At 49.6% G+C, this 27,855-nt stretch overlaps 2 protein-coding genes across 3 annotated transcripts; one reads left to right on the forward strand and one right to left on the reverse strand.

Annotated features, from left to right (window-relative positions):
• Positions 1 to 3,502: 3,502 nt before the first annotated feature.
• SFRP1 (secreted frizzled related protein 1) lies at positions 3,503 to 13,648 on the reverse strand. Its single transcript, XM_015883172.2, has 3 exons — positions 12,939 to 13,648; positions 9,841 to 9,918; positions 3,503 to 6,516 (listed from the first exon to the last, which is right to left on the reverse strand). Exons 1-3 carry the CDS (start codon positions 13,459 to 13,461, stop codon positions 6,194 to 6,196), a joined length of 924 nt encoding a protein of 307 aa, XP_015738658.1. The 5' UTR covers positions 13,462 to 13,648; the 3' UTR covers positions 3,503 to 6,193.
• Positions 13,649 to 23,998: 10,350 nt separating this feature from the next.
• Positions 23,999 to 27,822, forward strand: GOLGA7 (golgin A7). 2 transcript variants are annotated; one of them, XM_015883135.1, is made up of 5 exons: positions 23,999 to 24,298; positions 24,761 to 24,913; positions 25,494 to 25,595; positions 26,022 to 26,085; positions 26,624 to 27,822. In XM_015883135.1, the coding sequence occupies exons 1-4, from the start codon at positions 24,188 to 24,190 to the stop codon at positions 26,067 to 26,069; spliced, it is 414 nt and encodes a 137-aa protein (XP_015738621.1). In that variant the 5' UTR covers positions 23,999 to 24,187; the 3' UTR covers positions 26,070 to 26,085; positions 26,624 to 27,822. The 2 variants fall into 2 exon arrangements, with proteins under 2 accessions (XP_015738621.1, XP_015738622.1); XM_015883136.2 differs by having other exon boundaries at positions 24,062 to 24,298; positions 26,621 to 27,822.
• Positions 27,823 to 27,855: the final 33 nt, after the last annotated feature.

A 27,855-nucleotide genomic window follows, 5' to 3' on the forward strand; every position in this document is an offset into this window, starting at 1 on the left:
AAGAAATTGTAAACACTGGAGTAGGCAGTTAGGAGCTACAGTAATTCAGCTGGGCAGCTCCGTGCTTAGACATTAAAGTAGTATCACGTGTAATTACCCCTCAGCTCTCTGGCAACCATTAATCTGGGGGAGAGATTTTCATAAACATTTAGCTCAATATTCTTTTTTTTAGACCATTTCACATGGAACATTCAGTGTATCACCTCAGCAGCCGCCCTTGGTTGCTCCTTGCCCCCAGGCTGGGCACTGGGGATGCTGAGATCTCACCCATGGGTGTCCAGCAGTGGCACTGCAGGTGAGGAGGGCAGCACAGCCATCACATATGGCTACATACTGAATTACCTTGGGTCTGCCACAAACATGCTCAGCCCTCTCCAGTGATTTACCCCGACTGTGCAATAGGAGAGGAGATTACCCAGGCTGGTTGCAATTACTCTGCTGCTTTAAGGCACCAGTGATATAAATTGCTTTGGCTAATGGAATTGCAGATCATTGTTAGTGCAGCTTACTGACCCTATGCATGTCAGAGCTGTGCATGTGCAGATGAGACAGGGCAGGTTTAGGTTGGATATTAGGAGGAAGTTTTACACCCAGAGGGTGGTGATGCACTGGAACAGGTTGCCCAAGGAGGCTGTGGATGCCCCATCCCTGCAGGCATTCAAGGCTGGATGTGGCTCTGGGCAGCCTGGGCTGCTGGTTGGTGACCCTGCACATAGCAGGGGGTTGGAATGAGATGAACATTGTGGTCCTTTACAACCCAGGCCATTCTATGATGCTCTTCTGGCAAAGACAAACACCTTCTAGCAAATTAATCTCTTATTCATGTTGATAACTCAGGAGTTTGTAGGGGTCACATTAAGCAGCAGCACTATGTCCCAGGTGTGGTTCTTCCAGCTACAGCCCAGCTTTCATACACCTCCTTGCTAGAGTGAGGACTTGGCACGTGTCTCCAACAGAAAAACGTTACTGACAGCATTTCATGGCTGTGCATGTTTCTGCATAGAAGTGGGTCCTCACAGCAACCTGGATCCTGGAAGCACACTCTGTGCAATGGAGCTGATGACCCCATAGGCACTGTCACCTTGCACTGCAGAGCTGAGCACACCATTGCCCTTACATTGCCACCAGGACAGCTTGTGGCTGGCAGCCAACCCAGAGGAGATTCCAGCCTTCGCCAGGAAGGTCTTGGAACAGAGTTCTCATTTTCCAGAGTCTGGGAGGTTTCTGCAGCTCAGCCTGATGCGCCGACCCACAGATCCTGGCACAGCTCTGCCCAGGGAAGCCACATACTGCAGGGGCCCCGGCCCCACGCATAGAGCAGAGGAGCCAGCCAGGCTCCCAAAAAGGGCATTGAAATGTGACTTTGTCACCTCCAGACTAGCACAAGGGAGCAGCTCAGCCAACAGGTAGGATGCTCAGAGGCTCAGATGGGATTACTAGAGAAGAAATGACAATAAAATTAGTCTGAGCTCTTGCAAAACAGAGGCATTTACAGCACTTGCTGTGGACCCCGGGAGATTTTTCCTTCCTTCCATCTTATGGAGGACTTTCTCTGCACCGAGGTTGAAGCAGAGCAGTGCTTCCCATGTCTGCATGCCCTGCAGCTCAGGGCACACTCAGACAGTAGGGAGCTTTGCATCCCTTTATCCTCCATGGATCTTTTCTCTACAAAAGTGTCTGAAAGGAAGAATTTCTTTCCCACTTTCTGTTCTCTTCTTCATAGTGGGACATTACAAACTGTTTCCTCTGTGCATCTCTCTCAGTGTGCTTTGTTTGGCCACGTGCAACAGGGCACCCTTTGCTTTAAGGAGCTAGGGCACAAACACCATTCCTAGCTGTGGAGACAACCACACAGCTCCCTGCCACTCCTGCATCACTTCAGCAGCACAAATGCAGTTGGCATTCTGCAGTTCAGTGCTAAAGTCACAGCCTGTGTCCCAGCAAAGCTGAACACCACCAGAGCAGGGGAGGGTTTTGGTGGGAACTGCTGTTACACCGTGCCCAGACAGCAGCAGCACCGCGCCAGGAGCAGATAAACACAGGCAGACATGTCACCAGGCTGCCCCAGCAGCTGGGGTGCATCACCTCCCCATCCCACAGAACATTAATAGAGCTCCTCGTCAAACACACCAGGCTGGTATCTGCTCTTCTCCAGGAGAAACCATCCCTAATTGCTCACAATTTCCAGCCCTGCATTCCCCAGCAGGGGTCAAAGAAGAACACAGATTGCCAAGGACAAGAAATTAATTGTGCAATGGAAGATGACTTTTGTGTAGCATGAAAGAAAAATGTATTTATTTAAAGCTTAACTACGAACTGGAGACCAGAAACTCAATTAACAGACAATACTCGACAGAAAGAATGCTAGTTCAAATAAGATAAACATTACTGGGAGGAAAAACTGAGACACAAGAGGATGATATTTTATTTTAAGCAAGATTCTGACAAGTCCAGGGCAGGCTGCTGGCAAAGCTGAACACCCTTGAGCTACCAGATCAGCTATTACACCCTCACACAAACTAGAAGCAGTTTTCCATGGGGCACAGCCCACAGACACAATGCAGTCACTGCTGGGCAATCCTCAGCCAGCCCCAAGGCTTCTCAGCCTCCTTGCATTGTGAAGCCAGACTCAGAGATGGACACAGGAGCATGAAACAAAGTGCATTCAAGATCAGCTGTTGGGCAGCAAAGAGATGCACCTCTCCCCATAGCTTTGGGTATTTCTTTGCATCTCCAGCACTCAGCAGGATCTAAGCACACACCTTACTTTACAGTTACACACGTGCACATGAAAATCACCCCCCCTCCAACACATTACACAGCAGAACTCATCAAAGGCTTGGTTTAGAAGGATCATTTGTGTGAACGCTGCATAAACAGAACTCATAGCAAGCAGCATTTGAAGCAGTTATAGCATAACTCATATGCTTAAGCTGCTCTTACCTACTCTCATGGCACCACATGCTGTTGCTGATGTCCCTGGCCAGGAGCACTCATAGGAGCTCCCCTGCATCAGAGACCAACTCCAGGCTGTGCTCACACCTGCTGGCCATTTCTCAAAAGATGGGTGATTGATTGCTCAGAATAACCTGAAAGCTGGAGTCAGGGCTGGCCAATGGGGTAGGGGTATCAGGTGTGTGCCTGCTTTCCTTGCAACCAGTGACAGCAACAACATTCTCTAGGAAATAATTCCTGCAAACAGTGCTGTGTGCTGTAAGGAGCTCATTGCCTTTGTTTGCACCGGTGTGCACCAGGGGTATTAATGTACAGATAAAGCACTGTGCAGCAGCAGGACTTTGACAGCTCTTCTCTGTCTCAGCACTGTGGATGTGTGGTTTAAGCTCTTGCATCTCTCCTTGCCAGGCAGCAGCACAGATAAGCTGTGTCTGCAGAGACAGCATGCTGAACCTGTGGATGTGTGTGCCATGTGGAATGAGTAATGCAACTGATACGGAAAAGGCAACAATAAAAATAACTTTGAAAGAAAGGAACAAAAAAAAAAAAAAAACAAAAACAAAAAACACATTTTATTGAGAGGTTTTCTTGCTCCAATCACAGAAGAGAGAGAACAGAAGCCATAACGTGTTTATATCAACCACAAGTTTTAAACAAAGCAAAACAATCAAGTACAGATTTCTTTGTCAAAATAGTCTATGAGAAAAGTAAGCAGTGCTCTGCTGCAATGCATTGTGCTCACATGAGAGGTTCCCACAGCAGCACAGACTCTGGGTAGTGCCTGCTCCAGAGCACTCACACAACGTGTGCTCTTCATGCACTTCTACGCTCTCCATCACAATTACACTGGGAGCATTTGTCCTTCAAAAGCTACTTGATGTGTAGCTTGGGCTGCTCCCCTCGAGCCTCACAATAACACAGTTGGAATCCTTGGAGCCCACTGTGCCCTGCATGACCCCCATGTGGCTCTCGCACCCCAAGACCTCTTTGCAGCGTGCATGGGGCTGCACTGCAAGACAGTTTCTGTGTTCTTACAGCAGGGATGCACCACTGGGGAGTGTTAGGTTTGGCTGTGAGAAGCATCCCCCTCCTCTTGTCCAAAAAGCTGCAGCACACCCAGCCCAGACATCCCCAGCATTGCATCACGTCCCATTGCATCGCACTGCATTGCTCTGCAGCCACCTCTGACAGCACCAACAAAGGACAGAAAACAGTGTCTCTATCAAAACAGGGAGGGGGAATCATATTGTTGTGGGTTAATTTAGCAGTTCTGGTTAAGAGACGATTGATATATAAAAGACAAAGCATAAAGAACAGAAAATAAATGCAAGCTGTTAACATCGAAACCAACCGCTGAAATCATCTACCATGAGCTCACTGCAGTGCTGAACACCTTCACCACATCTGAGGCTTCCACCCACACAACAGAAGCGGATGCTGATCTGACTCTGCAACCTCAGCCTTGGCACCGTGGGCCTGGACTGTAGCCCCAGTGTTGCTCCACCCCAGGGACCCCCATAGGGTGGGGGGTAAGAGCACAAGGAGACAGCAGCTGCAGCTCCAGTCTGGGGCTGCCACACGCGTTCTAAATTAATGATCTAAAATTACATTAAAACAAAACGTAAATATATCTTGTCTACAACACGATGTTACATCAAACGTATCTCTTCTAGTGCTGTTATTTTTTTTTTCTTTTTATTAAAAACCTCCACATACAAAGAGAGCACAAGGGAAGCAATGGTGCACAGGGGCTCTGCCTGCTCCATCTGCACAGAACTGCTGCCAGATTCAGCCCTTTGGTAGCAGGGTGGTACAGTGACCATCCAGGTATATAGAGATGTCCAATGCACTGTGCTTGAAACACCACACACAGCTCAGCTCGGCAGCTCTGAGCTGCCTCTAAAGCTTAAGGATGGTTCTTATTGTGGTTTTGCTTTTTTTTCTTTTTAATTCACTGATAAAGTACATTATCTACAACGATTAACTTTGCATCATAGTAACAATGCTAATACACACGGTGGTCTAAGACACTTAGTGGGATTTTCTACAGAGTTCACATCCTAAATCCATCTCTCTGCTAGTTCTGAAGCAGCATTCATCAGGGTGCTCAGCATATTTACTGTATTTATCTACAATAAAGTCCATGGTTCAGTCATGAAAGAAACACACAGCACTCCCGAGCCAGAGAACGATTCATTCACCAGGTCTGAGCAGAGTTAACTGCAAAGCTACAGGGTTATTTCAAGTTTTAAGATGGCCATTCTCTTAGGAGCAATCGTGATTTATGAGGATGATGAATAGAAGCAGGACGGTGTAATTAATGCAGAGCAATATGGGACTGTGGAGAAAAGGACACTCCAATTAAAAGAATAATGAATTTCAGCCTGGTCAATAAGTGTAATCATTTGGATGTAGTATTCATTGCCTTTCATAAAACGACTCAACCTCACACTAACGTGACATTTTGATTACAGGATAAAAAACCAACACAGAACGATACAAAGCCAAGCTGTCACTCAGCAAAACCCAGACACCAATCAGTCCCACAGCAACTGCAGGAAAAGGAGCACCGAGATGACGCAGTCCTGTGGTACTTTGCAGGGACCACTCCTTGTCCTTCTGCAGTGCAATATTCTGCTGATGGCCTGAAGGAAAATGAAATATTGGTGGTAAAGCAAGCAATGACATGAGCCAGCGAGCATCGCCTCGCTGAGGGACACAGCCTGGTGAATGGGATCATGCAGTGGTTGGGAATGAGACCCAGCAGACCAAGGCACCGTCAGGTCCCAGGGCTGAGGCTCAATCCAAAGGCACTCAAGCTGGAATATTGGTTGGTTTGTATTTACCAGGAGGGCAATTAGCTACTAGGAGGCTTTATCAGGGGTCTGATGGATACTGCTGCACTTATTTATTAACTTGTATTGTCAGGACAGAATACTTTTCCAATAGGCTGGCTTGGGTCCTGTAGGAATTAACTCGAGTGCTCCTACAGCCATGAACATCGGTGGTCACAAGGATCAGGTCCAAAATCATGTGGTCTCACACCCCTCTGCATCTGACCGTTGCTATTTCCATCAGCTCCTAGCAATGGGTCTTTGGCTACTGCAGATGTATGTGGTCCGGGACCTCGGGCTCTGCTCAGTGCTCACTCTGGGAAATGCTGGCAGGGGGCAGGAGGTGGGGCTGTGGGGAGCTCCGAGGATGAGGAGGAAAGGGAGGAGTTTGGCCCCTATGGGGGTCACTTGAAGACGGATGGGAACGTGGGGCAGTCCGGAGCTTTCACCTTCTTCATGAACTTCTTGAACTCTTTGTTCTTCTTGTCCCACTTGTAGATGGCTGTCAGAAGGTGTTGGGTCTTCACCTGGCGGCCCATGATGAGGAAGTGATGGCCAAGGTTGTCCAGCTGGTGGCAGGGGCAGTCAGCCCCGTTCTTCAGGAGCAGCACCAACTTCTTCAGGTTCTTCTTGCGGATGGGCCCCAGCTTCAGCGCTTTCCTCTTCCGTGGAATGATCACTTTGTCCCCATTCTCCTTTTTCACTTCCTTGATGGTCATCTTAAGAGCTGAAAAACAAGCCAAGGACAAGGGAAAAAAACAGAAAGTTCTCAGCACGGAACATGGCAATTTTAATTGAGAAGGAAGTTTGTTCAGCAGCACAACACATGATTTGCTAGCAAAATGTTAGCTGAGCAATGACACAACGTCCCCACTTCAGCAGCACAGACAGACTCTTAAGAGGATCAACTCAGCTCCTCAAACATTTGCTTTCAGGCTCTCCTGCCCTCAGGCATCTGTGAAACACATTGTGAGTACTGAGTATGTGTGAGCTGGTGGGGACCTGAGGAGCAGGGCCAACCCCATCCCATCCCAACAGATGTATTTGGGTTCAGTGCCTTCCTGAGTAAATAGCAACCCAAATACAAGAAAATTAACGCTCATTTGCCATGACCATGAACAGGAATTTAGAAAGCATGGGAAAAATGGTGGAAATGTGTTGTACATTAAAGTACCACTTCTGTGCCATCGGGCTCTGCCTCATTTTTAGGGAAAAGCACATATGGCCAAAAATGACTAACATATTTCCATCATATGGGAGTTCAATTCAGAGCTGCAGATAAACAGCACTCAGATATGTGACTGTCTGCTGTCCCTTCCCATTCGATTCTTAGATGTGTGAGCAGCAGATAGCACAGCAGAACCACTGGCTCTGGAAGGGAATAGAGTCCCCTGCATCACTGCTCCTTGGAGTTTAGCCCTGCCGGAACTTATAGCAATAAACACACACATTCAGGTCACCACCGCAGACACACATGGCAGAAGAACAGCAATAACAGTCTCAAGAAGGCAGTACAGTCTGTGTGCTACCCTCATGCTCCCAGCCACTGCATTGGCAACAAGAATAATGGTATTTGTCTGCCCATGTGCCAAAAAAAGGCTGTTGTGCTTGCCAAGAGCCCTGTTGTGTTGTACTATTACTGTACAGGAAAGCAATCCAGGGTTGGAAACTAAAGAAGCTTTCTTTCTATTTGCTTTCCAAATTCAGGATGCTCAGGGAGCTAGAGATGCAAGCTTTACAGAGCAGGAGAGCCCTGGAACAGCACGAGGCACAGCAACACATCACTGAGATCACCCCCACCCCAGCCCACACCATCTGGCTCCATCCCAGTGCTCCCCCACATGTGGGAGCCCCACACCCCCAGGGTCAGGGAAGGGAGTGCAAGAGAGTGGAAAGCTCTGCTGTTCCTGCAGCCCCTATTGCTCCTTCTTTCAGGAATCACACAGAAGAAGGAAACCTGCCAGAAGACACATTAGGGCTGTAATTGGAGAAGGCTGCAGGCAAGGAGCTGTCAGTCAAGGGGAAAAATAAACAGCATGTATTGATTGTACTGCAGTCCCAGATCAGCAAGAGCCCGCTGGGCAGGATCCTTCAGACCTCAGGGAAAGGGCAGAAATGATAAATACACCCACCAGGAGAAACTGAGAACAGGAGCATGCCAGGGCTGCCCAACCCGGAGCTGCAAGGAACGGGCAGAGCACTACACAGCACAGCGTGGGGATGGGCAGGAGCCCTGCAACAATGGCACCTTGAGAACTAGGGAAGAGCAGTGAGCAGAGCCCACCACCAGCTGCCCCTCACAGCACACGTAGTTTAAACATTTACAGTACATGTCTGGCTGTGATGAGGTTCTGTAACCTGTCAGCTGCCCGTGTTTACCTTGCTGGATGTGCATGAGAAACCTCAGTTGGAGGGGACGGGAGTTTACGTTAGTGCCAGATAGACAGCTCGCCATGAGAAATCGCCCCCACGACAGTAACCCCTGAAGACTAAACAGAGATCTAAGGATCCATGCTGTGCTGGGTGAGCACTTCCTGGGGCCGACCCGTTGCTCACCAGCTGCTCCCCACTGCCAGGCATCCCCACAGCACCCTGCCCATGTCCTTCACCCCAGCTCCCAGCACAACAGAGCTCAATGGAGGAGGAAAAACACAGTGGCAGATGAAGAAGCGCCAAAGGCAGCTGCTTGAAACCTCCAGCACTGAGTATCCATGCAAATGAACTTTTCCACTGCCATTTATTCTGGTGACAAGGGAGGAAGAGGAGAACAAAAGGCAACCCAAAATGCAACCAGCTTTCCATTGTGAGGAAAGAATGATGCCTCACACGCAGCAGACACCAGTTATGTCCTGCTCAGCTGCTCTGGACTCTTCTCCAGGAAGAAGTCATCTAATTTTCACAAGAAAACTCCTGGGCCACAGATGAGGAGCTCAGGGCAGGCAGCTCCCAGCCACACTGAATTCCTGCACGCCGGGAGCACGCACATTCCTGAGCAACTATTACATGGGTGTTCCTGTGGATGCTTTTCCCCGTTAGAAAAAGTATGCACTGAACTTAGGCCTTTTGGCATGCCAAACCTGCAGGAGTGGAGAATTCATTTCCAGCATCAGCACAGAGCAGGTTGGGGTTTGCACAGCGCACTCTGGAACAGGACACATTGAAGTGCTAATCCCCACGGAATGCACACCTTGCTCAATACTCCTTTAATAGCTTTGCAGGAAAGTTACATATACCAGCAAGGACGTCAAAATCAGTTAATGCAGGACTTGATCTGAAAAAGCTCATATTTTCCCCTGGAACAGCTTTTATTTTGTTGTTGTTGTTTCTTTGTGGTTTTCTTTGTTGTTGTTGTTTTGTTTGGTTTTTATATGATTGCCTGACTCACTTAAGAGCCATAATGGATCTAGGACATAACTTTTCAACAGCACTGCATTTTTTCCCCCCCTCACTCCTCAGCCTTAACAAAGCAAGGGATGGTTTTTGGGTTCAACACCTGGACTTGGCAAGAAGAGCTAAAAAGAGACCCAGGGGTGCCAGCAGCCTGGGCAGCAGACACCCCAAGGTACCTCCCTGCTGAGCTGCCATGGGGCCATGCAGCTCCAAGACCCCACTCCCCACCAGACACATCCCACACACTGCTACCACCACGCATCAACACTGACATCTAGAGGCATGCTTGCCCCCAGGCTGCCCGCAGGCAATGGGACTGTACCACTGACCTATGCCAACCACAAGGCCGGTGGGAATCCAGTGGTCCAGGATCCAGCCTATGCAGAGCTGCACTTCCCTGCGCATCCCAGGAACCCCCCAGCACCCTAAGAACACCTCCAGGCCCACAACAAAGCAGCCCCCAGCTTGCATGGGTAGCACAGTGGTTGCTGAGCAGCTGTGGCACTCTGTAGTGCACTTCCAGCATCGTGCACCCAACCTGCTGCCCCAGGCACAGCTGGAAGGGAAGCAGGATGCTCTGCAGCCAGGGCACTAAGCGCCTTCTCCTCTCCACACTGCAGAGCCATACCAGAGAGGAACAGCAGCAGAAATGCTTCCTTACCAAATTCACTGGCACACAGGTGCTCAACGATGGCCTCTGACTTCATCTCGTTGTCACATGGGGGACACACAGTGGTTCCTGGTGAGAGAAGAGAACAGGTTATGAAGAACAAGCCCAAGAGCACCACAAACCCCAGAGGACCAAAAGCAACCTCAAGACCAACCCTAGGGGTGCCAGCAACTAGAGCACCTGCCTGGTCCAAGCTCCAGCACAACCTCCTGCCAGCCCTGCTCCTCCCAGTCCAGGTGTAGGCAGATGTGTATAAGAGACAGGGCTGACACAGAGCAGGGTTTTCATGGCCAAGCTCCTGGCTGGGGAAGATGCTTGCCATGATGAGCAGCCTGCTGACACCGTGTCCCATGGTGCACCAAGCTGGCACACAGCACACGCAAAGGTATGGCAGGGAAGGCTCACACAACAAGGGTAACCACCCTAGAGCCTGACTGGGTTCAGGACAGGCACAACTCAGCTCATCAGGAGAGCTCCTCACATCCAGAGGATAATGAACTGCTTCCAGGTTCCTGCCTCCAGCCAGCAGAGACCACCCAGCAGCACAGACAGAGGTTTGTGCTGCTGAATTTATTGAGCAGGGAGATGCTCTCGGTCCAGCAGAAGGGCTCTTTCCCACACACAAGAGCTGTTCTCTGGAGCCCGCACTGCAGTGCAACATCTGCCAGTCTCCGCACGCAGATGGAGCCTGGCCCTGCAGCGCAGCAGCTGCCAGCAGGAGGGTGCAAAGCCGCACACCTCGTGCAGACCACAGTGCTGCTGCCTCATCCGCAGATGCCCCATGGGACTCCCAGCTGGACACTCAATTCATTCCTGTGCCGTGTTTCTTTCCTCCCGCCACCCAATCTGCTTTGTGCCAAACCCTCATTCCTGGGGTCATAAGCCACATCTTTATTAATCACATATGCAGAGCAATTGGCCTTCCAATTGTTCCAGTTTGCCAGCAACGAGGTAATCCTCACTGCATCCAGGAGCAGCCTTGGGAATGCCATTCCTGGTGTGTCTGAGCTGGGTGACATCCCCTTCCAACACCCTACCAATGCCATAGCCACTTTACCAGCTTAGCTTACAAGGACACAGAGAGATGACAGTTTGTGGGACATGACGACAGCACAAATGCTTTATTTCTAAACTGAGCAGTCAGAATTTTTCCATACTGCCTGTACATTTAATGAGCTCACAGCAAAGGGATGCTGGTGGGAGGACCCCACATTGTACGCTGTCAGGAGGAAAGCAGCTGTGCTGCGGACCACCTGAGCCCATACCCTGAGAGCAGAGGGGTACCCTTCATTGTCAGCTTACCTTATAGCCAAAGTGCACACCAAGAGGGCAGAGAGCCAGCAAGAAAGCAACCACAGTGCCCAACTTACAAACTTTCCAAGCTCCCAAAAAAAAGAAGTAAAAAAAATGTTCTCTGGTGAAAAGTCAGGCTTTGTTTGAGCTGTGTGCATGGCCCCAGGGATGCTGCAGCACACCCACAATGTGAGCAGGGGCCACTGCTGTGCACCCTGAGCAGCTCAGGGATCCCAGCCCAGCACCCTGTGAACACCCAACAGTCCAAGCTCTGACCACCTCCCAGGCTACAACTGGGACAGAGCCCACATTCTGCATTTGACAGCTTCACTCTGAGGACAACTTCAGCCTGTTTCTAGTTCGTTTTCTCCCTGCTGACAATTTTCTAATGCCTGGCTTTAAGAGCTTGCTTACTCCAGGGGCAGGAGAAGGAATGTGTAATGCTATATTAATCTGCAACTCCCCTGATGCATCCCGTGGGCCTGCAGGCTTTACTGCCTAATGCTTAAGGAGAAAGGAATTCAGCAGGTCAGCTCTTTGAGAGGCAGAAACAAATTCCAATTTTAAGGTGTTAATGGGGAAAAATACTGAAAAGACTCGTTCTTATTAATGCCCAGAGAATGGGGTGGGGGGAGGGACACTGCTGGGCTCTGACCCTCTTTGAATCAATAGGAAACACCCCAGAGCCTGAAATCCATGGGGTTCCAGAACATGCACCAGCAGAAGACTGCACACAACAGCACGCAGCAGAGCAGCTCTGCTGTAACAAAGTCATTGCAGTGATGTGAGTGACAGTGTGGTACTGAACACAGCGCTGCTGCACGGCAGCAAAAGAAAGCAATGCTGCCCCATCCACCTAAACAGGCCTGAAAGTTCATCACAAAGATGGCTCTTGAACCACAATAGGGAACACTGGCAGATGCTGCTTGCTTGCAAGGGTGACTCCAGGTCTGGAGCTACTAAAACCTCTGAAGATACTGACCTGCAAATAGCCCAGAACAAGGGCAGCTCTACAGGCTGCAGTTCTGCTTCGCTTGGCTGCAAGTCCCTGAGGAATAAAAGCAACCTTTGTACCTGTTCACGGGACACAGCAGCAGTCTGGACCAAGGGTCTGGGTTCACCCAGAGCAGAGAACTTAGAGCCTCCCCTGAAAACAAAGAGCTCCTTCCAGCAATTGCTTCAGTAAGTGCTGTGCTCTCCTGCCTTCTCCCTCTGCAAACACCTCTCAGTAGCTTTACAGAGTGCTTTAACACGGCATGCTTACCTTACACCAGAATGTTTATTTGATTGCTTTAAAAGTTTCCGTCAACAAAGCAGACTCGATGGTCTGACACAGGCAGATTCAAAGAGCACGATCCAGGAAAATAAGAAACACATCCACTTTCCCCAGTTGCTTCTTGATGGATGCTATGCCTGCAGCTTCCCTCCACCATACAGCCCCCACTGGGAAGGCAGGGCTGCCTTCCACACATGCACTCCTGCACCAGGGCAGGATGCTGAGTCTCAGTGCTGCCTGGGAAGCGTGGTGCTCTGCTGGGACCAGTGCCACCAGCCAGACGTTCCTGCCATGTGGAAGCACACATCCTGCTGCAGCTGAAGAGTGGCACCACAGGAGAGAAAGAGCTGAGCCCTAATGCGCAGATACAGCACTACATCTCCCCGGGTTCCACCTGCTCCATGATTACTGCTCCAAGAGTGGCAAGGAGCAGGCAGCACATCTTTCCTGCTTGGGGACAAGGATACAAGCCTTTCCCGAACTGACATTTGCCCCACCCCCAGCTCTGCCCATGCCTTACCTTTAGGCCTGGAGACTTCGGTGGCATTGGGAGCTGACATGGCAATGCAGACATCATCCTGGGGGAACTGGTCACACTTGAGCATCTCCGGCCAGAAGAAGCCAAAGAACTGCATGACGGGCTCGCAGGAGTCACGCACAGCCTCGCAGAGCGAGCGGCACGGGTAGATGGGGCGGTCCAGGCAGACGGGGGCAAAGAGGGAGCAGAGGAAGACCTGGGTGCCCATGTGGCAGTTCTTGTTGAGCAGCGGCACCCAGCTGCTCGCCTGGTGCTTCACCTCGGCCATGGTCTCGTGGTCCAGCAGGTTGGGCAACACCATTTTATCATAGCCCACGCTGTGACAGAGCCGCAGGTCGGCGGGGATGGCCACGCACTGGTGGGGTTTGGTGTAGAAGCGCCCCCCAGGGTAGGGGCCCAGGTCGGACTGGTAGCTCACGTAGTCGTACTCGCTGGCCCCTCCGCACGCCAGCAGCCCCGCGGCCAGCGACAGAAGAGCCCGCAGCGCTGCCCGCACTCCGCCCATGGCCGCGCCGACGGCCGCCCCGACGGCACCGCCCGCGGCACCGCCACCGCCCGCAGCTTCACCCGGAGCCCCCCGCGCTCTTCCCAACGACCCCTTCCCGTGTCGCCCGCCCGGTGCTCGGCGGCCAAATGCCCGCAGCTGCCCCACGCGCAGCTCCCCGCTCCCTCGCTTCCCCTCTCGCTTCCCTTCTCCCTCCCCAGCCCCGGCCCCACTCTGGCCCCACCGCCCCGCGCCGCGGGTTTGTGAGCCCCCCGGCAGCCAATCACGACGGTACCGCCCGCCGAGCACTCGTCCGACGACGTCAATCAGCGGCACCGGGAACCAATCGCGCCCCGGCCCGGCCGCCCCGGTACCGCCCCAGGCTGAGCCCGGACGGCGCCGTGCCCCGGAGCGGACGGGAGGGTGCGGGCACCTGCGGGAGGGTGAAAGCACCGGGAGGTTCCCGTAGGCTTAGGGCACACGTGAGCGAGGCCGTAGTTCCTGCTGCTTCCACCCCCGGAGAGCTGGGGGGGTATCGGGGGGCGGTTGGGTTGCACGGAGCTGAAGGAGCTTTGCAAAGTCCCGGCGCTCCTGAGCAGCTTTTCTAAGGTTGTGAATGTTTTTTGAGGACCTGGAGTGGACCGTGCAGATCTTATTTCCCCTGTGGATAAATTCCAACCCAAACTGCGGTATTTGACGGGGGAAAAATAAGACAAAACAACAAAACAGGAGAAAGAGTAGGTTTGTTTCTTAAAGAGGAATTACACCTGGAAGCCTGCCCACAGCCCTGCAGCCATGCAGCAGCAGCACCCAATGCCACCCCACCTCCAGGCATAGCTGGTCCCTCAGCTCTGGCCGTGCAGCTCAGCCACTGTGTGTGCAGGAGCTGGGCCATCAGGCAGCCCCTGTGCCCCCCTGAGCCCCTTCCCCTTGCTCAACACTAAGCCCATATACTTCAGCCGCCTTCTGCTTCGACAGCTTGTGAGATTTAAAGCAGGAACTACACCTCATTGAGAGGTAAATGGAAGAGGTTCTGCAGGCTGCAAGCGTGAAAGAGCCACTTGAGGCCCTGTAGAAGAGAGCAGCCTGTTAGCGCTGCTAACGAAGTGGAGAATTCAGTAGTAAACAAGAGAAGTCTTCACCGTAAGGTGCCAGTTACTGAATGAAAAGCAGTGAGATGGAGCAGGCCCTTCCCTGCTGCTCAGGCTCGGGGAATGGCAGGAGAACCCTGATTGCTGTTTGCACAAAGAAACAGCTGCAAAATGGGCTTTTCATCCCCGGGGAAATCCTGACATCCTAGAATTTGCTTTTACCTGCATCGATTCAGAAACACTGAAACATATCATGGAACATAGAATATATTGCAAAGTCCAAGCAGAGTGCTGCAGTGCTGCACAAAACAGGACGTGGATTTGCTTAGGGCTGCTTGGCTGCATTTCTCTCAAGAACTTTTATTCACAGCCAAGTACTTTGCCTGCAGGCACAACTGTCTGGTCCTGAACGCAGTCCCCTGCTCTTCTGGGTGCTCAGAACCACTCTTTGCAAGCAACGCTTCATTTTTAACTGCAACAGCACCAGAAAGTCTAAGAGCTCTACATCAGAGCTGGTTATGCCCACCTCAACAGAGGGAGAAACAAACCCATTCCAGAGATGTGCTGCACCACGTACCCAGAGCATCCGCACTGCTCCCAGGGCTGGCTGCATCCTGCATCTCCCAGGGCTGCCCACCTCAGCTCAGCCCTCCCCATACCAGCTGCTTTGGTTCTGAAGCATCCCACAGACAGCAAGGACAGCTCCATCCTCAGCCTTACAAACAGCTCTGCTGGCACCCTTCTGTATTTGGTACCCACATTGGTGGCAGCTGCACCTGCATGAGTATTCATGAGTGAACTGTTGGCTGAAATAGAACTGCCTCGGGAAAAAAGAAGAAGAAAGATCTAGCAGCTCTGGTTTAGACCACTGCATTGCATAACACACAGTATAAGCCGTATATATAGCAGTGCCCAAGGAGGGATGCTCTTTCAATAAACCCTTTCCAAACTGGGCATTAACTTTTCTAAATGTCTGTGCAGCCATTCCCATTCACAATTATGTAGCTTTCTTCTGCTTCCTAAGTTTCTGCAATGTCATCATTTAACTTTACAGCCATTTATTGTTGCCTCTCCCACAGGGGCTGGCATATCCTTACTGAATAACAAGATGCCTTGCAACATGCACCCTTTTGGTTATCCTGAGTCCTCTCTGCCCCATGACAAGCCCAGCCCAATTAACCATGCTTATTTCTGCCTCCGTTGTTTGTCCTGCAGACCGTGGGACCCTGCAGGACTGCTGGATCTGCTGCTCGGGTGCTCCCATCCCCCCACCATGGGCATGCAGTGTTAAAGGCTCAGCGATGGTCAGCACACCCCTGCAAACTGCATCCCCTGAGCTGTGCCCACTGCTCCCCATCCCTTCTGGCCCTGCTGCTCTGCCCACAGCATTTGGCCGCTGGGACTGGAATGCGCCTTTCCCTCCATGCTGTCCGGGAACAGGCAGCTATGGGATAATAGAATATATTAGCCCTGAGCCCATTCAGCCCCAGGCTCTTTACGAACAATGGCTGCTAACTGAGCTGATTTTTGCCAAATGACTGCCTTTCGTGCATGAGCAGCAAAGTGGAGCCCCCAAATAGAGTCCCATGCAACAATCCAGTGAGCACTATTGCCCAGGGCCCATTGTTCCACTGCTGCGTTTGAGGGCATGGAGGAGTCATGGCCTTGCCTGCCCTGGCATTTCTTCCCCAGTTTCCCACCACTGTGCCTGCCCCATCCCAACCCCAACGTGGCAGCAGTGACACAACAGCCACCAGCAGCAGCGAGGCTGGCAGCAACTGTTCCATCCCCATCTCCATCTCCATTCCCATCCTCAACCCTATCCCCACCCCCATCCCCATCTTTGTGCAGGGACCCTGTGGTGCCACCTCCTGCAGCAGGGCAGCTCCTGGAAAACGCAGGGAATATTTGCTTTAGCTCAGACCCCCCTGGCAGCCAGAAGTGATAGCCCCTGCTGGGGTCAGGCTGCCATGGAGGATGTTAGCTTTGCTGTGTTTGCTTTCTGGTTTTGCTCAGCAGATAGCTCAGAGCTTTCATTAGCACCAAAGCAGCCATGAATGTGCCCTCAGGCTCGTGCCTGGGGAGCTGCACACATAGTTCTGCAGCTGGGCAGCCCTGTGCTGCTGCCTACATGGAGAGGGCACCCTGGCACGCAGCTGCCCATGCCCAGCTGGGGTCAAGGCATGTGCAGCTCCAGCTGACATCTCCCATTACTGTGAAATTAGCACCATTAAATTCTATAACTAAGCACAATCAGCAAAGGGTTTACTAGCTGAGATAACACATAAAGAACTCCAACGGCACTGCTGAAAACTCTGACCGTCTGCCCCTAATCCCAAGAGGGAACCCATGGCAAATATTTACAGGCGCTTATAAATATTTATCCCATAATAACTTGCTGCATTACAGCACATTTTTCTCTAGGAGGTTCAGCTTTGCCCTGGACCAGGTGCAGGCTGCTGTAGCATATATAAAGTTTGTCTCAATAATGTACAGCGAGTGCTGGCATTCAATAAAATAGCAGCAGCTGAGCAGCTCATTTGAAATGCACTTCAAGTCATTTCTGCCCAACAAAAGAAAAATGTGGCTCAGCAGCACAGGTGTGCAGCCACCTCAGTGTGGTGCGAGCCCTTCTGTGCTGCCAATGCCCAGGAGGTCAGCAGGGAGCCATGGATTTGCAATTCATCCCCAGCTTTTCCCAAATAAAAGCATCTCTCTGCTTCTTCCCAGCCCTCCATGCAGCACAGCAAGGTGGGCAGCACTGTGCACTTCTCTCTCCTCCAAGCAGTGCTCCTCATCTGCTGTGTGGAGCAAACCTGATTAGCTCAGCAGCAAAGAGAGCCCAGCATTTTGTTGTGGTGGTGTTTCATTTGTTTGGAAAACAGACACTTATCTTCCCTCTAATAATTTATTGAGCTGTCTGTCCGCTTATTTATTTATCTTTCTCATGCTTGATGATTTGCAAGAGCACCAGCAGCTTGTGGTTTGGAAACCATGCTTCAGCCTGTCTAAGCACTGGAGATGGAGCTCCGAACTACTTTCTAACATGGATAAATAAACAGCATGGAAAGGCTCCATTGTGTACATTCTAGGTTGCTATTTTCTTAACCCCATCTCATTAAGATGGATGGAGTTTCTGCTTATTAGTAATTTGGCAAGTTCTTCTTTGTGTACATTCTGCACTTCTCGCTAATGATGCTCTGCTTCAGTGATTAACAAAAGAGACTTCCAACCCAGTCAGGGAAAACACAGCCCTGCACTTGGGGCACTCGGACAGAAACCTGATGTTCTGGAGATGTGGTTTGTGGAAGACATGAAACTGCAGGGAACCCAGAAAGGGAAAAACTGTGGTCATAAAACCTCTCCTGACATCCAAATAATTTTGACCTCAGGACATTGGCTCTTTGATTTACATGCACAATTGCAGAGCTGACAGAGCCTATAACAAAGTGATTCAGAGCCCTTATGCTGCTGTTCTGAGACATGTCCAATGGAGTTGGAGTTGGCACTGCTACTGTCTGGATTTACAGCTGGCCATTAAAGCATGTTTACAAGCCTTTAGTACAGTGTACACATCTGGTAAATCATTGATCGAACAAATGGCTCCTGGTGTCATGCTCTTGCTGTCAGATTTTTGTACAGCCATCTTATCCAGCACAGCCCCATCCACACCAGAACCCTCATGTCCCTGTGGTCCCAGTGTCAGCAGATACAACCACCAACCACACACCTACCCAGCTCTGTGGCACACATTGGGCAGGGACAGAAAGAGATGCATGGGAGAAGAGAAAGCAATCAGGAGATAAATCCTGCAGTGGTGTAGAGCAAGCCCAGGAGCTGCACCACAGTGTCATTGTGCCTCTGTGGGATCATCTGCCCAGCTGTGCAGTGATCTGTGGCCAAACCCTGCCTCCCTGACCACACTGCTGGGCAAAGGCCAAAGGGTAAAGGGCAAAGCAGGGCAGCAGAAACAAAGCTGGGTCAGCTCATTCATGCAAAGCTTTTCAAGAGGCTTCGGACGGATGGACAGACAGACATGGGAGAGCAGGGTGTGCCATGAATAGCAGCAGCAACTGTCGTGGCATCCACACTGCCAGCCCTGCATCCATCTTCTTACCTGGTCCATGGTTGTGGAAACTGAGCTATGCATGAATGCAGCACAGAACCGCTCTGAGCTGAGGCAGATTCTCTCCCGGCCATGATGACATTGCATATGGGCAAGCACATCTGCCATGAACAATTCTGAAACAACAACAAAAAATGCAGTCCAATTGAACTGTTAGTCATAACCTCTTAACATGGCAGCTCATTAGCCCCAGCGCCACGTCCAACAGTGCCTGAATCCACTTCACCGAGGGACCTCCAGAACATCCTGGAAGCTGCGGTTTTGCTCAACTTTTCTGAGCAAAAGCTTTTAATTTTGCAGAAAACTGCCTGCAGGGCAGCAACAGGCCTGATCCTGAGCCTCGGGAGTGGGAAAACATGCTGGCCATGGCCCAGGGCAGCAGTGCCTGGGGTGCAGGGAGGAGATGGATGCTCTCCTCCAGCCCTACTGCACCCAGTTGGGAAGTATTGGCTACAGGTGGGTTCTTTGGGCCACAGCAGCCCCCAGATTTCAATGTTTTTTTAATTGCAATGAATCCCAGAGGGATGAGAGGGAAACAGATTTTTTCTTCTCCCATAAATAGTTTTATGGAAGATTTTAAGACAGAAGTAAAGGAGAACCTCTTCCCTTCTCTGCTTTCCTGCATTTCAAACCGTTTGCAGGAGGGAATTAATTAACACAGCAGCAGAGCCCAGAGTTGTGCAGCTCTGAACAATGGAGCTCGGAATTCTTCTCCCCTGCCCGAGAAACACAAGCCCCAAAAATCCAAGTCCACAATTTTTTTTCTAACCTGAGTCGTTTTGTAGATTGATGGAGAAAATCTATAGCAAATATTTATGACTTTGCAATAAATAACTCTCGCAGAAGTCACAAGGAGCTCTGGCGAGTCTCAAGGTAACTTTCAGTGAGTGCCAGGGGTCAGGGCAGATCGGGATACGCAGTCTGCAGCGCGCAGCCTTGGGCTCATCTGGTTTGAATTACTGCTATTAGCCAAGCAAGCAGCGCTCTCAATGGAGTGGCTGTGCCGTGATTCCACGCCGTATTTTACTTAAGGGCTGCAGCACTTCGGAGCTGCAGGCAGCAGAACCGGGGATGCATCGGGGCAGCGTCTGAGCTCAGAACGGCTCCAAGCTGCCCCGAGCATCGCAGCGCAGCAACGGAGCGATGCAGAGCGCTGAGAAGTTCCCCTGGAAGCAGCAGCACAAGCTTTGTTTGGTCATTAAAGCAGGAAAACAAAAATGAGAGAGGGAATCCGAGGAAATGCTTGAAGCGATTAGGTGATCTTAACTCCGAAGCGCTAAACAAATGCAAAGCGGTTCCTCCCCCCCCTCCTCCTCGCCCCCCTCCCCGGCCCAACCCGTCGTGCGGCTGCAGAATGTAATCTCATTTCTAAACACACAATTACAGAAAATAAAAAGAAAAGAAAAGAATAATTAATTTCTGCTTCCTCATGCAAATCCTCTGACCAATCATTTAGGGATCAGGGGCAATTCAGCTTCTTGTGCAAATTCCAAGCTGAAGGCCTTGGAAAAAAAAAAAAAAAAAGAAAAAGCAAGTGAATGGATTTACTTTTCTAAGAAGCAGAATTAACAAAGGTTCCATTTTCCACGGTTATGTGCCTGGCCAGACAGCCCTTGCTGACAAGCTCTCAAAAAACATGTGTTGGCCTGTTGAAAAGGCCCCAGTGTTGACTGACAGACAATCGAAGTGACAAATTGTTTCATTGTACTTGGCAGGGAGAGCGCGGTATTAGATAATTACAGCGAGGGGGGAAGCGGCAGGTCGCAGGTCAGAAGACACGTCTGACCCCATTTTCTGAATGCCCTGAAAGGAGCCTCCTCCGGGAGAGCAGCCCTGATTAACAGCTAACGATGCCGGAGGGCAGCAAGCATCATCGCCCATCCAACCTATGGGTCCGGTCTCACCCTTAGACCCAGTTGGCAGCATCACCCTGGGGAGATGTGTCACTGGCAGCACAAACTGGCAGGAAAAAGCTCTTTATTTTTAATGCAACATCCTTCAAACTTCTCACTTGCTCCATCAGTAGGTGTGTGAAACTTGATTCCAAAATAATGAGACAGATAGCTCAGTTTTCAGGTATTCATCATCTTCATTTTGGGAGCAGACGTGGATTATTTTGCCAGGAAGCACTGCAAAGTGTTGCATGGCTCCTGCTCAACGACAGGCATTTCATTGCATGAAAACCCCTCTGAATTGCTCTCCAAAACACCACTCTCCAAACTTAATTCAAACCATACAGGAAGCCCCGATGTAGGATCTTTCAGGCCTATAAAATGAAACAAATTGGCTTTGCGAGCATATCTCCCAATCTGAGCCATGTAAATTCATTTGGTCCTCTTGGATCCATACTGCATTAGGTGGCCTGAAAGGCTCCTTTGTTCCACAGTCCCCCAGTCCCCTCCACCGACCCAGGTGCTGCTCTGTCACAATGGGATGGAGGGGTCCCTGCATGCAGCAGCCCCTTGGATGCTCCCAGCAGCCCAGCACCAAGGGAAGGGGAACAGCAGCAACATTTGGTGTTTCTCCTAGGAAAGGTCTGCAGTCCATGGATCACAGATGGTTTGATTTACCAATAACAAACACAATCCTGTTCCTTGCTCTTGCCTTTTCTGTGTAACACTGAGTGTGGTACCCACCAGCACAGCTTCAAATTACCCTCCCCAGGCACAGGAACCTCCTCCTGCCCACGTGTGTTCAGTGTCCCATGGGAACAAGGCAGCCTGGGATGCCACATGCTGGTTTGCAGCTCCTCCTTCAGTGCCTCTCAGAAACACCAAGGTCTTGCTTAAGCCTGGAAGAACAACATTCTGCCCAAGATGAGACATTGCTTTGCTTTTCTTTAGTATTTCATGCACGCTCGCTATATAAGTTTAACACGCTTGTTCTGATTTAGAGATGGTGCATTGGAATAAGCTGTTAAAATTACGAACTTCTTACGCTTGGTGTCATAAAACACTGAAACAGTGAATGGATCTTTCAGAAAGAGGCACATTACACATTCAGTGTTGGGCACCTCAGTACAAAAAGGACATGGAGGTATTGGAGCAGGTCCAGAGAAGGGCAATGAGGCTTGTGAAGGGCTTGGAAAATTGGCCCTATGAGGAGAAGCTGAGGGAGCTGGGGCTGTGGAAAAGGAGGCTGAAGGGAAACCTGATTGCTCTCCTCCAGTAACTTAAAGTGCTTACAGTGAGAGCGGGGCTGGTCTCTTCTCACTGTTGACAGGACGAGGGGAAATGGCCTCAAGTTGCACCCAGGTAAGTTTAGGTTGGAAGTTAGGAAACACTTCTTTACAGAAAGGGAAGTTAAACACTGGAATAGGCTCCCCAGAGAGGTGGTTGAGTTGCCACCCCTGGATGTGTATAAGAGCCATTTGGATGTGGTGCTCAGAGATATGATTTAGCATAGGGTTGTTAGAGTTAAGGTACTATGGTTAGGCTGCGGTTGGACTTGATGATCTTTGAGGTCTTTCCCAACCTGAGTAATTCTATGATTACATGGTTACCATTTCCAGGTTCAGCCTCCATGTTAGGTCAGCAAACCCAGGAGGTTCCCTCTGGTTACAGCATTTGCCAGCTTTTTTCACTCCAAAAACTCAACAGTGGGTATCTGTACCTGAAGATCCAGACACCCTGAAAATAGATATTTTTTGTTTCTATAAACTCCAGTAAAATCGTAGCTGGATCAAAGTTTGCATTCATCCTTCTAGAATATTTCATATGCACATAAAACATCTGAAACAATTTTAACATCACAATCTTAACTGCTTTCACATTGCAAGCAGCTAAAGGTTAAGGAAACGCATTCCATCTGGTGCAGCATTTGAAGCAGATCATTCCTGAGAGGACTTTCAGGCAGGCAATGGGGAATGGGCTGCAGGAATGGGGGCTCAGCTCATGCCACATTTTGTCCCCACGCTGCTCCAACTGACTGGGCGCTTCCTGCACAAGGCACAGGGGTTGTTTGTTCAAGCAGACCCACTAGGTGTTTATTAGTCTTCATTATGGAGTGCTAGAGGGTTAATTAGTTCAGGCTGCTCCTATTGGAGGGGGGGGGGGGGACAGGAGGGGGGTGCACAGAGATCACAGCAGCTGATAGCCGGGTTCCTGGGACACTCAGCACTCAGATTACATTTAGATCTCTAATGTCAGATCTCTATTTGTATTTTTCTCTGTTTCCTTTTTATCTCCTCCCCGAGCAATTTAAAGGTGTCATTATCACATTTGCAAACTGCTTAGCACAAAGAAGAGCCCTCCTTTGGGCTAGAGGGGTGCCTCTTCCCTAGCTGCCACCCCTGGGCTGTGTGCTGGGGACACTGACAGCTCTGTTTACTGTCTTTTATCATCACAACATTGTTAGTTTTGTCTGGAGCGTGACACGGCGGCTGCTTATTATGCCCTGTTAAAACTAAACCCAATAAATCATTCTTGTATTTGTTTCCTCCGTGTTGATTTGTGGCGTGGTCGGCAGGGGACAACAAACGCTTCATCAATCTCAGCAAAGCATTGAACCCTACAGATCAGAGCCCACGCAGCACTCCAGCACTTGGGGCTTTGGAGGCATGGGGTGCTGGAGAATAACCCTGACCACCAGCACGATGCCTCAGCCATTAACTGCCCTTGCATTAAGGCCTGATTAACGTAGCTTTAGCTTCCCATTGACCTCAGTACATGCACATTTTGCCTGCTTTGTTCAGAACTCTGCTCCCTTTGGAATTAGTTACATTCTGTGGGATAGGGGTAACCTGCAGCCTCACAAACCTCATCCACCCATTGCTACCCAACAGCTGCAAGCCCTTGTACCAAACTCATAACAGCTACAACCCAAACTCATAACATAACACCTCCCTATGGAGGGATGAAGTTACACCAGCCAAGAGATATCCCAATGCAGAACTGCTTTGTTAGCAAAGCAAGGCTCTGCTCTTATAAGGCAGGATCCATCCAGATCCAGCAGTCACTGCTGTGCAGTGGGTGCTCGGTGTCCCAATGGACACCCAGCACCCAACCAGGGGTCACTGTATGTGTCTGAACCCAGGCTCTGGATCCCCATCCTACATCTGTACTTACAAACACCCCTCCCATTGATAACGCATTGAATCTCCCTTCCAATTCACACAGCGTTTTATACGCCCTATATATATGACTAGAGACCGCTCTCAGCGCGCATGCGCGGATAGGCGGGGCGCGGCGAGGGGGCGTATCCGGACTGTGCCATGTGATCTGCAAGCGGGGGGGAGCGGGGCTGTACCACTCTACGGACGTCAGGGGGTGTGCGTGAGGTCACGAGTGCTGTGCGTCAGCTGCGATTGGTGGGACGGGTAGCGAGTGCTCATGCGTGAGCTTGACGCTCTGTTTCGCTCCGGCGCGTGCGCATGCGCACTGTCTCTCTCTCTGGGCCTGATGGGGGCGACGGCGCATGCGCGGAATATCGCTTCCGCCTTTTCCTTGGCCCGGAGCTGACCGGACGCGTTTAGCGCGGTGTGAACGGAGCGGCGGAGCCCGGAGGAGCGGAGCGAGGCGGCCGCGGTGCCATGAGGCCGCAACAAGCGCCCGTGTCGGGCAAAGTGTTCATCCAGCGTGATTACAGCGGGGGGACCCGCTGTCAGTTCCAGAGCAAGTTCCCGGCCGAGCTGGAGAACCGGGTAAAGCGGATCCCGTGCTTTATATTTACCCCCCCGCCATTGTATTGCTTTACAGACCCCCCCCATGGACAGTGCTGCATGAAGCACTAAGGAATTACTGCTTGTCTCTCATGCTCTAGCAGCCCGTTGTGTGTTAAGGAAGCTGCTTTTGTTTGTTGGTGGAATTACAGTTCCTTTAAATGCTTTGTGTTCAGGTTGTGTTGCAATTCAGGCTTGATATAACAACAATGATACAATTACAATTCAGGCTTGATATAACAACATCACAACAAAGAGTTTCAGGCCTGTAACTCACAGCACCCTCCACACTTTGAGCACACCTAAGTGGAAGATGGCAGTAGGTGATATTACTATGGGGAGGGGGGAAAAAAGACAAAGTGGGAATAAAAACAAGCAAGGGCTGTTATTAGAAGGTACTGCTGAGTTCTGAGCTGTGCTGGTTAAACCTGATTTCTCTTTCAGATCGATAGGCAGCAGTTTGAAGAGACTGTCCGGACACTGAATAACCTTTATGCTGAAGCTGAGAAGCTTGGGGGCCAGTCATACCTTGAGGGGTGTCTGGCCTGTCTGACTGCCTATACTATCTTCTTGTGCATGGAAACACATTATGAAAAGGTAGGTTTCTTTTGTTTTCCTTCTTTCTTAGAAAGTGGTATATCCTACAGACTTCAGATGCTTTATTTCCTGGTGGGTTTTCTGTGACTTGTACCTCAGTTGTATGAATTCCATATAGACTCTGGATCTTACTACGGGGTGACTTAACATCTACAGACAAGTCCGTCTGATATATGAGTTACCTGAGCAGTGTAACATTTTCTGTACAGAACAGTTTCTGTCTCTGGTGGGTATCGGTGCTCTCATGCTGGGTTCTCCTAATATTGTTATATCGGTGGTATTGCTGAGCTATGGCTCTAAGACGGGAAAACTTAATTAAGAAATCTAGTTTCATAAATCACAGAATCACAGAATGACCTGGGTTGGAAAGGACCTCAAGGATCATGTAGTTCCAACCCCCCTGCCTAGCAGGGCCACCAAACATACGCCTTTACTAGATCAGGTTGCCCAGGGCCCTGTCCAACCTGGTCATGAACACCTCCAAGGATGGGGCATCCACAGCCTCCCTGGGCAGCCTGTTCCAGGGCCTAACCACTCTCCTAGTGAATAAACTGTGACTTCCCTGCTGTTCTATTATCAGGTTCTAAAGAAAATTGCCAAGTTCATTCAGGAACAGAACGAGAAGATCTATGCTCCTCAGGGCCTCCTTCTGACCGATCCCATTGAAAGAGGACTAAGAGTTGTATCCTTGTGTGGTTTCTAAGATTATTTCTTAATTCTTTAATAATATGGTATCCTCTAGTCATGCTTGATCTGTGATACTGCGAAATACATGATCAGTCTTGTTACTCTCAGGTATGTGCTGTTCTTTGAGCAGATAAGTTTATTTCTGCCCTGTTGTGGAGCTTTTGCTGAGATTTAGGAGGAGATGGCAAGGTTCACAAGCTCTTTGTATGCAGCATCTTGTGTTCTTGTTGTCAGAACAATCCTGAGCTGCCATAGGTCGATCTGATCTGACAAGGCAGGTGAGCTGTTGTGTTTGTTTTGTAGCTCTTGAGTAAGCAGCTATGAAGCAGAAAGATCAAAAGTTCTAATATCATAATGATTTTTTCACTTTCATTTTTGTAAACTTCTTATAGTATATTTTCCTAACAGCCTTTCTACACAGATTGAAATTACCATTTATGAAGACAGAGGCATGAGCAGTGGAAGATAAAACTGTGGAGTCTCAGGTACATATCAGCATTACAGTAGATGCCAATCTCAGCTTCCTTTATGGTGCTCAGAGTGGTAGACTCTTCTGCTGAAACAGAATGTTTATCCAGCTACTGCATGTCATCAATGACTTTTTACTTAAGTCTTGTGTGGTGTAGGTTTTCTGAATGTGTGGTTAATTTCATGCTACTCTCAGTTCAAACAATAACAGATTTGACTTAAACAGTCAAGATTGGAATTTGGTAAAATATACATAAACTGAACTTGCACTGTATCAAGCCCAGAATGGCTTTCTGTATTTGAAGAGTCTTGATTTTTCACAAAGCTTTTCTGGCATAAGTCTCTACCCTTTCTGAGAAGTAATACTTCCTAATTGATGGTGCTTTACTGTTCTTCCTATTATGCTGTGAAAGATGCAGCTTTTCTTGAATGTTTTTAGAGGTACCTAAAAGCTTTTGTGTTTAAAGCATCTATGAAAAGGTCATAACCCATGTTAAGAATCACCTTGTATTTTGCCTGGCAATCAGTTCTAACATGTAACTTCTTTTCTAGCAGACAGCTCAACAGTGGACTTGCTGTATCAGTTCCCCTACCTCCTACTTTAGAGCATCATTCCTCTTTCTGCTGCCAGATCCACAGTGCCATTTTCTACAGGGACTGACTTCCTAAAACTACTCCACGTGGTGTGACCCAGCTGGTCAGCATTCATTTTGTGGCGAATTATTGAGCCTTGAGATCACTTTTAAGTTCCTAAAGGAAACGCAGAAGTGGTGAAGCTGCATATTCTTCTGACAGAACCGCATTAACCCAACAGAAGTTGGCTCTAGTCATGTAAATGTGGTGCCGTTCCTCCCCACTTCTTAAATCTTTCTGATTGGGCTTTGGAAACCTACAAGTCAGAGTGGAATTTTCCAGAAGAAAGGCTTTCCCTCGAGGTCAGTATTGCAGTGAGGGGATACGCAGTGCCTCTTCCCAGTGCAAAATGACTCAAGGCAATGAGCGTTGGAAGCGTCCTGTACTGATTCTTATGGAAAAACTAGAAGGCAAAAAATGTTTCTCGTTTTAATGTTTTGGTTATTCCTAGAAGAGAGGGACTTTATTCCTGGTGTTTTTTCTACTGCTGTGTATGTGCTGTTGTATGTCAGTGCTGAGCAGAAGAGGGAGAGTCTATAAAACAGGAAGTACAATAAAATGGATGCTGAACCAATAAACATAACTCTTCCCCTTCTCTGATTAATACGTGAAGTGTAAAACTGTTTCTTTATGAATTTATTATAACTTATAGGAAAACACTGATTCGACAGAGCTGTTGTGTGGGATGGTCTCATCACTCTTTGCCTGCTGGCGCACTATTGAGCTGTGTGTTATTTCCTCTCTTTTTGCATTGACATTCCTCAGCAATACCTAAAGCACGTTCCTAGGAACCAGGTTTGGGTTCATTCTTTTCTCTTTGCTCTTCTCAAGGAAAAATATGTTCAGAATTGAGCCATGATCCAATTATAGAAGGAATTCAAGAGCTTAGGAATAATATAGGAGAGATGGAGTGTTTTGGCTTTTGGTGGTGCTGTAGGTGCTACTGCGTCTGAAATTCCAGCCTTGTTCCTCAGCCAGTAACTTCTGTTTTGTGGGGTTTTTTGTTTTAATTTAATATTCTAACTGTATAAAACTTGTTTTCTAAGCTGTGGTTGCCTTTCATGTTTGTTGCGATACTGGCAGAAGTACTAATGGATCAGTAAATTTTTTCTTAAACCGTGTCTGTGGCCTGTTCAGTCGCGCTGTTTTGAGGT

This window comes from Coturnix japonica, chromosome 22, assembly GCF_001577835.2.
Source record: "Coturnix japonica isolate 7356 chromosome 22, Coturnix japonica 2.1, whole genome shotgun sequence".
In the NCBI taxonomy this organism is placed as follows: domain Eukaryota; kingdom Metazoa; phylum Chordata; class Aves; order Galliformes; family Phasianidae; genus Coturnix; species Coturnix japonica.

Coding starts and splice junctions, on each gene's coding strand:
- SFRP1 (XM_015883172.2), bottom strand. CDS start 13,461: ATGGGCGGAGTGCGGGCAGCGCTGCGGGCTCTTCTGTCGCTGGCCGCG. Junction 9,919..12,938: donor CGAAGTCTCCAGGCCTAAAG/GTAAGGCATGGG, acceptor TTCTCTCACCAG/GAACCACTGTGTGTCCCCCA. Junction 6,517..9,840: donor CCTGTGTGCCAGTGAATTTG/GTAAGGAAGCAT, acceptor CTTGTTTTTCAG/CTCTTAAGATGACCATCAAG.
- GOLGA7 (XM_015883135.1), top strand. CDS start 24,188: ATGAGGCCGCAACAAGCGCCCGTGTCGGGCAAAGTGTTCATCCAGCGT. Junction 24,914..25,493: donor TGGAAACACATTATGAAAAG/GTAGGTTTCTTT, acceptor TTCTATTATCAG/GTTCTAAAGAAAATTGCCAA. Junction 25,596..26,021: donor TTGAAAGAGGACTAAGAGTT/GTATCCTTGTGT, acceptor CTTTCTACACAG/ATTGAAATTACCATTTATGA.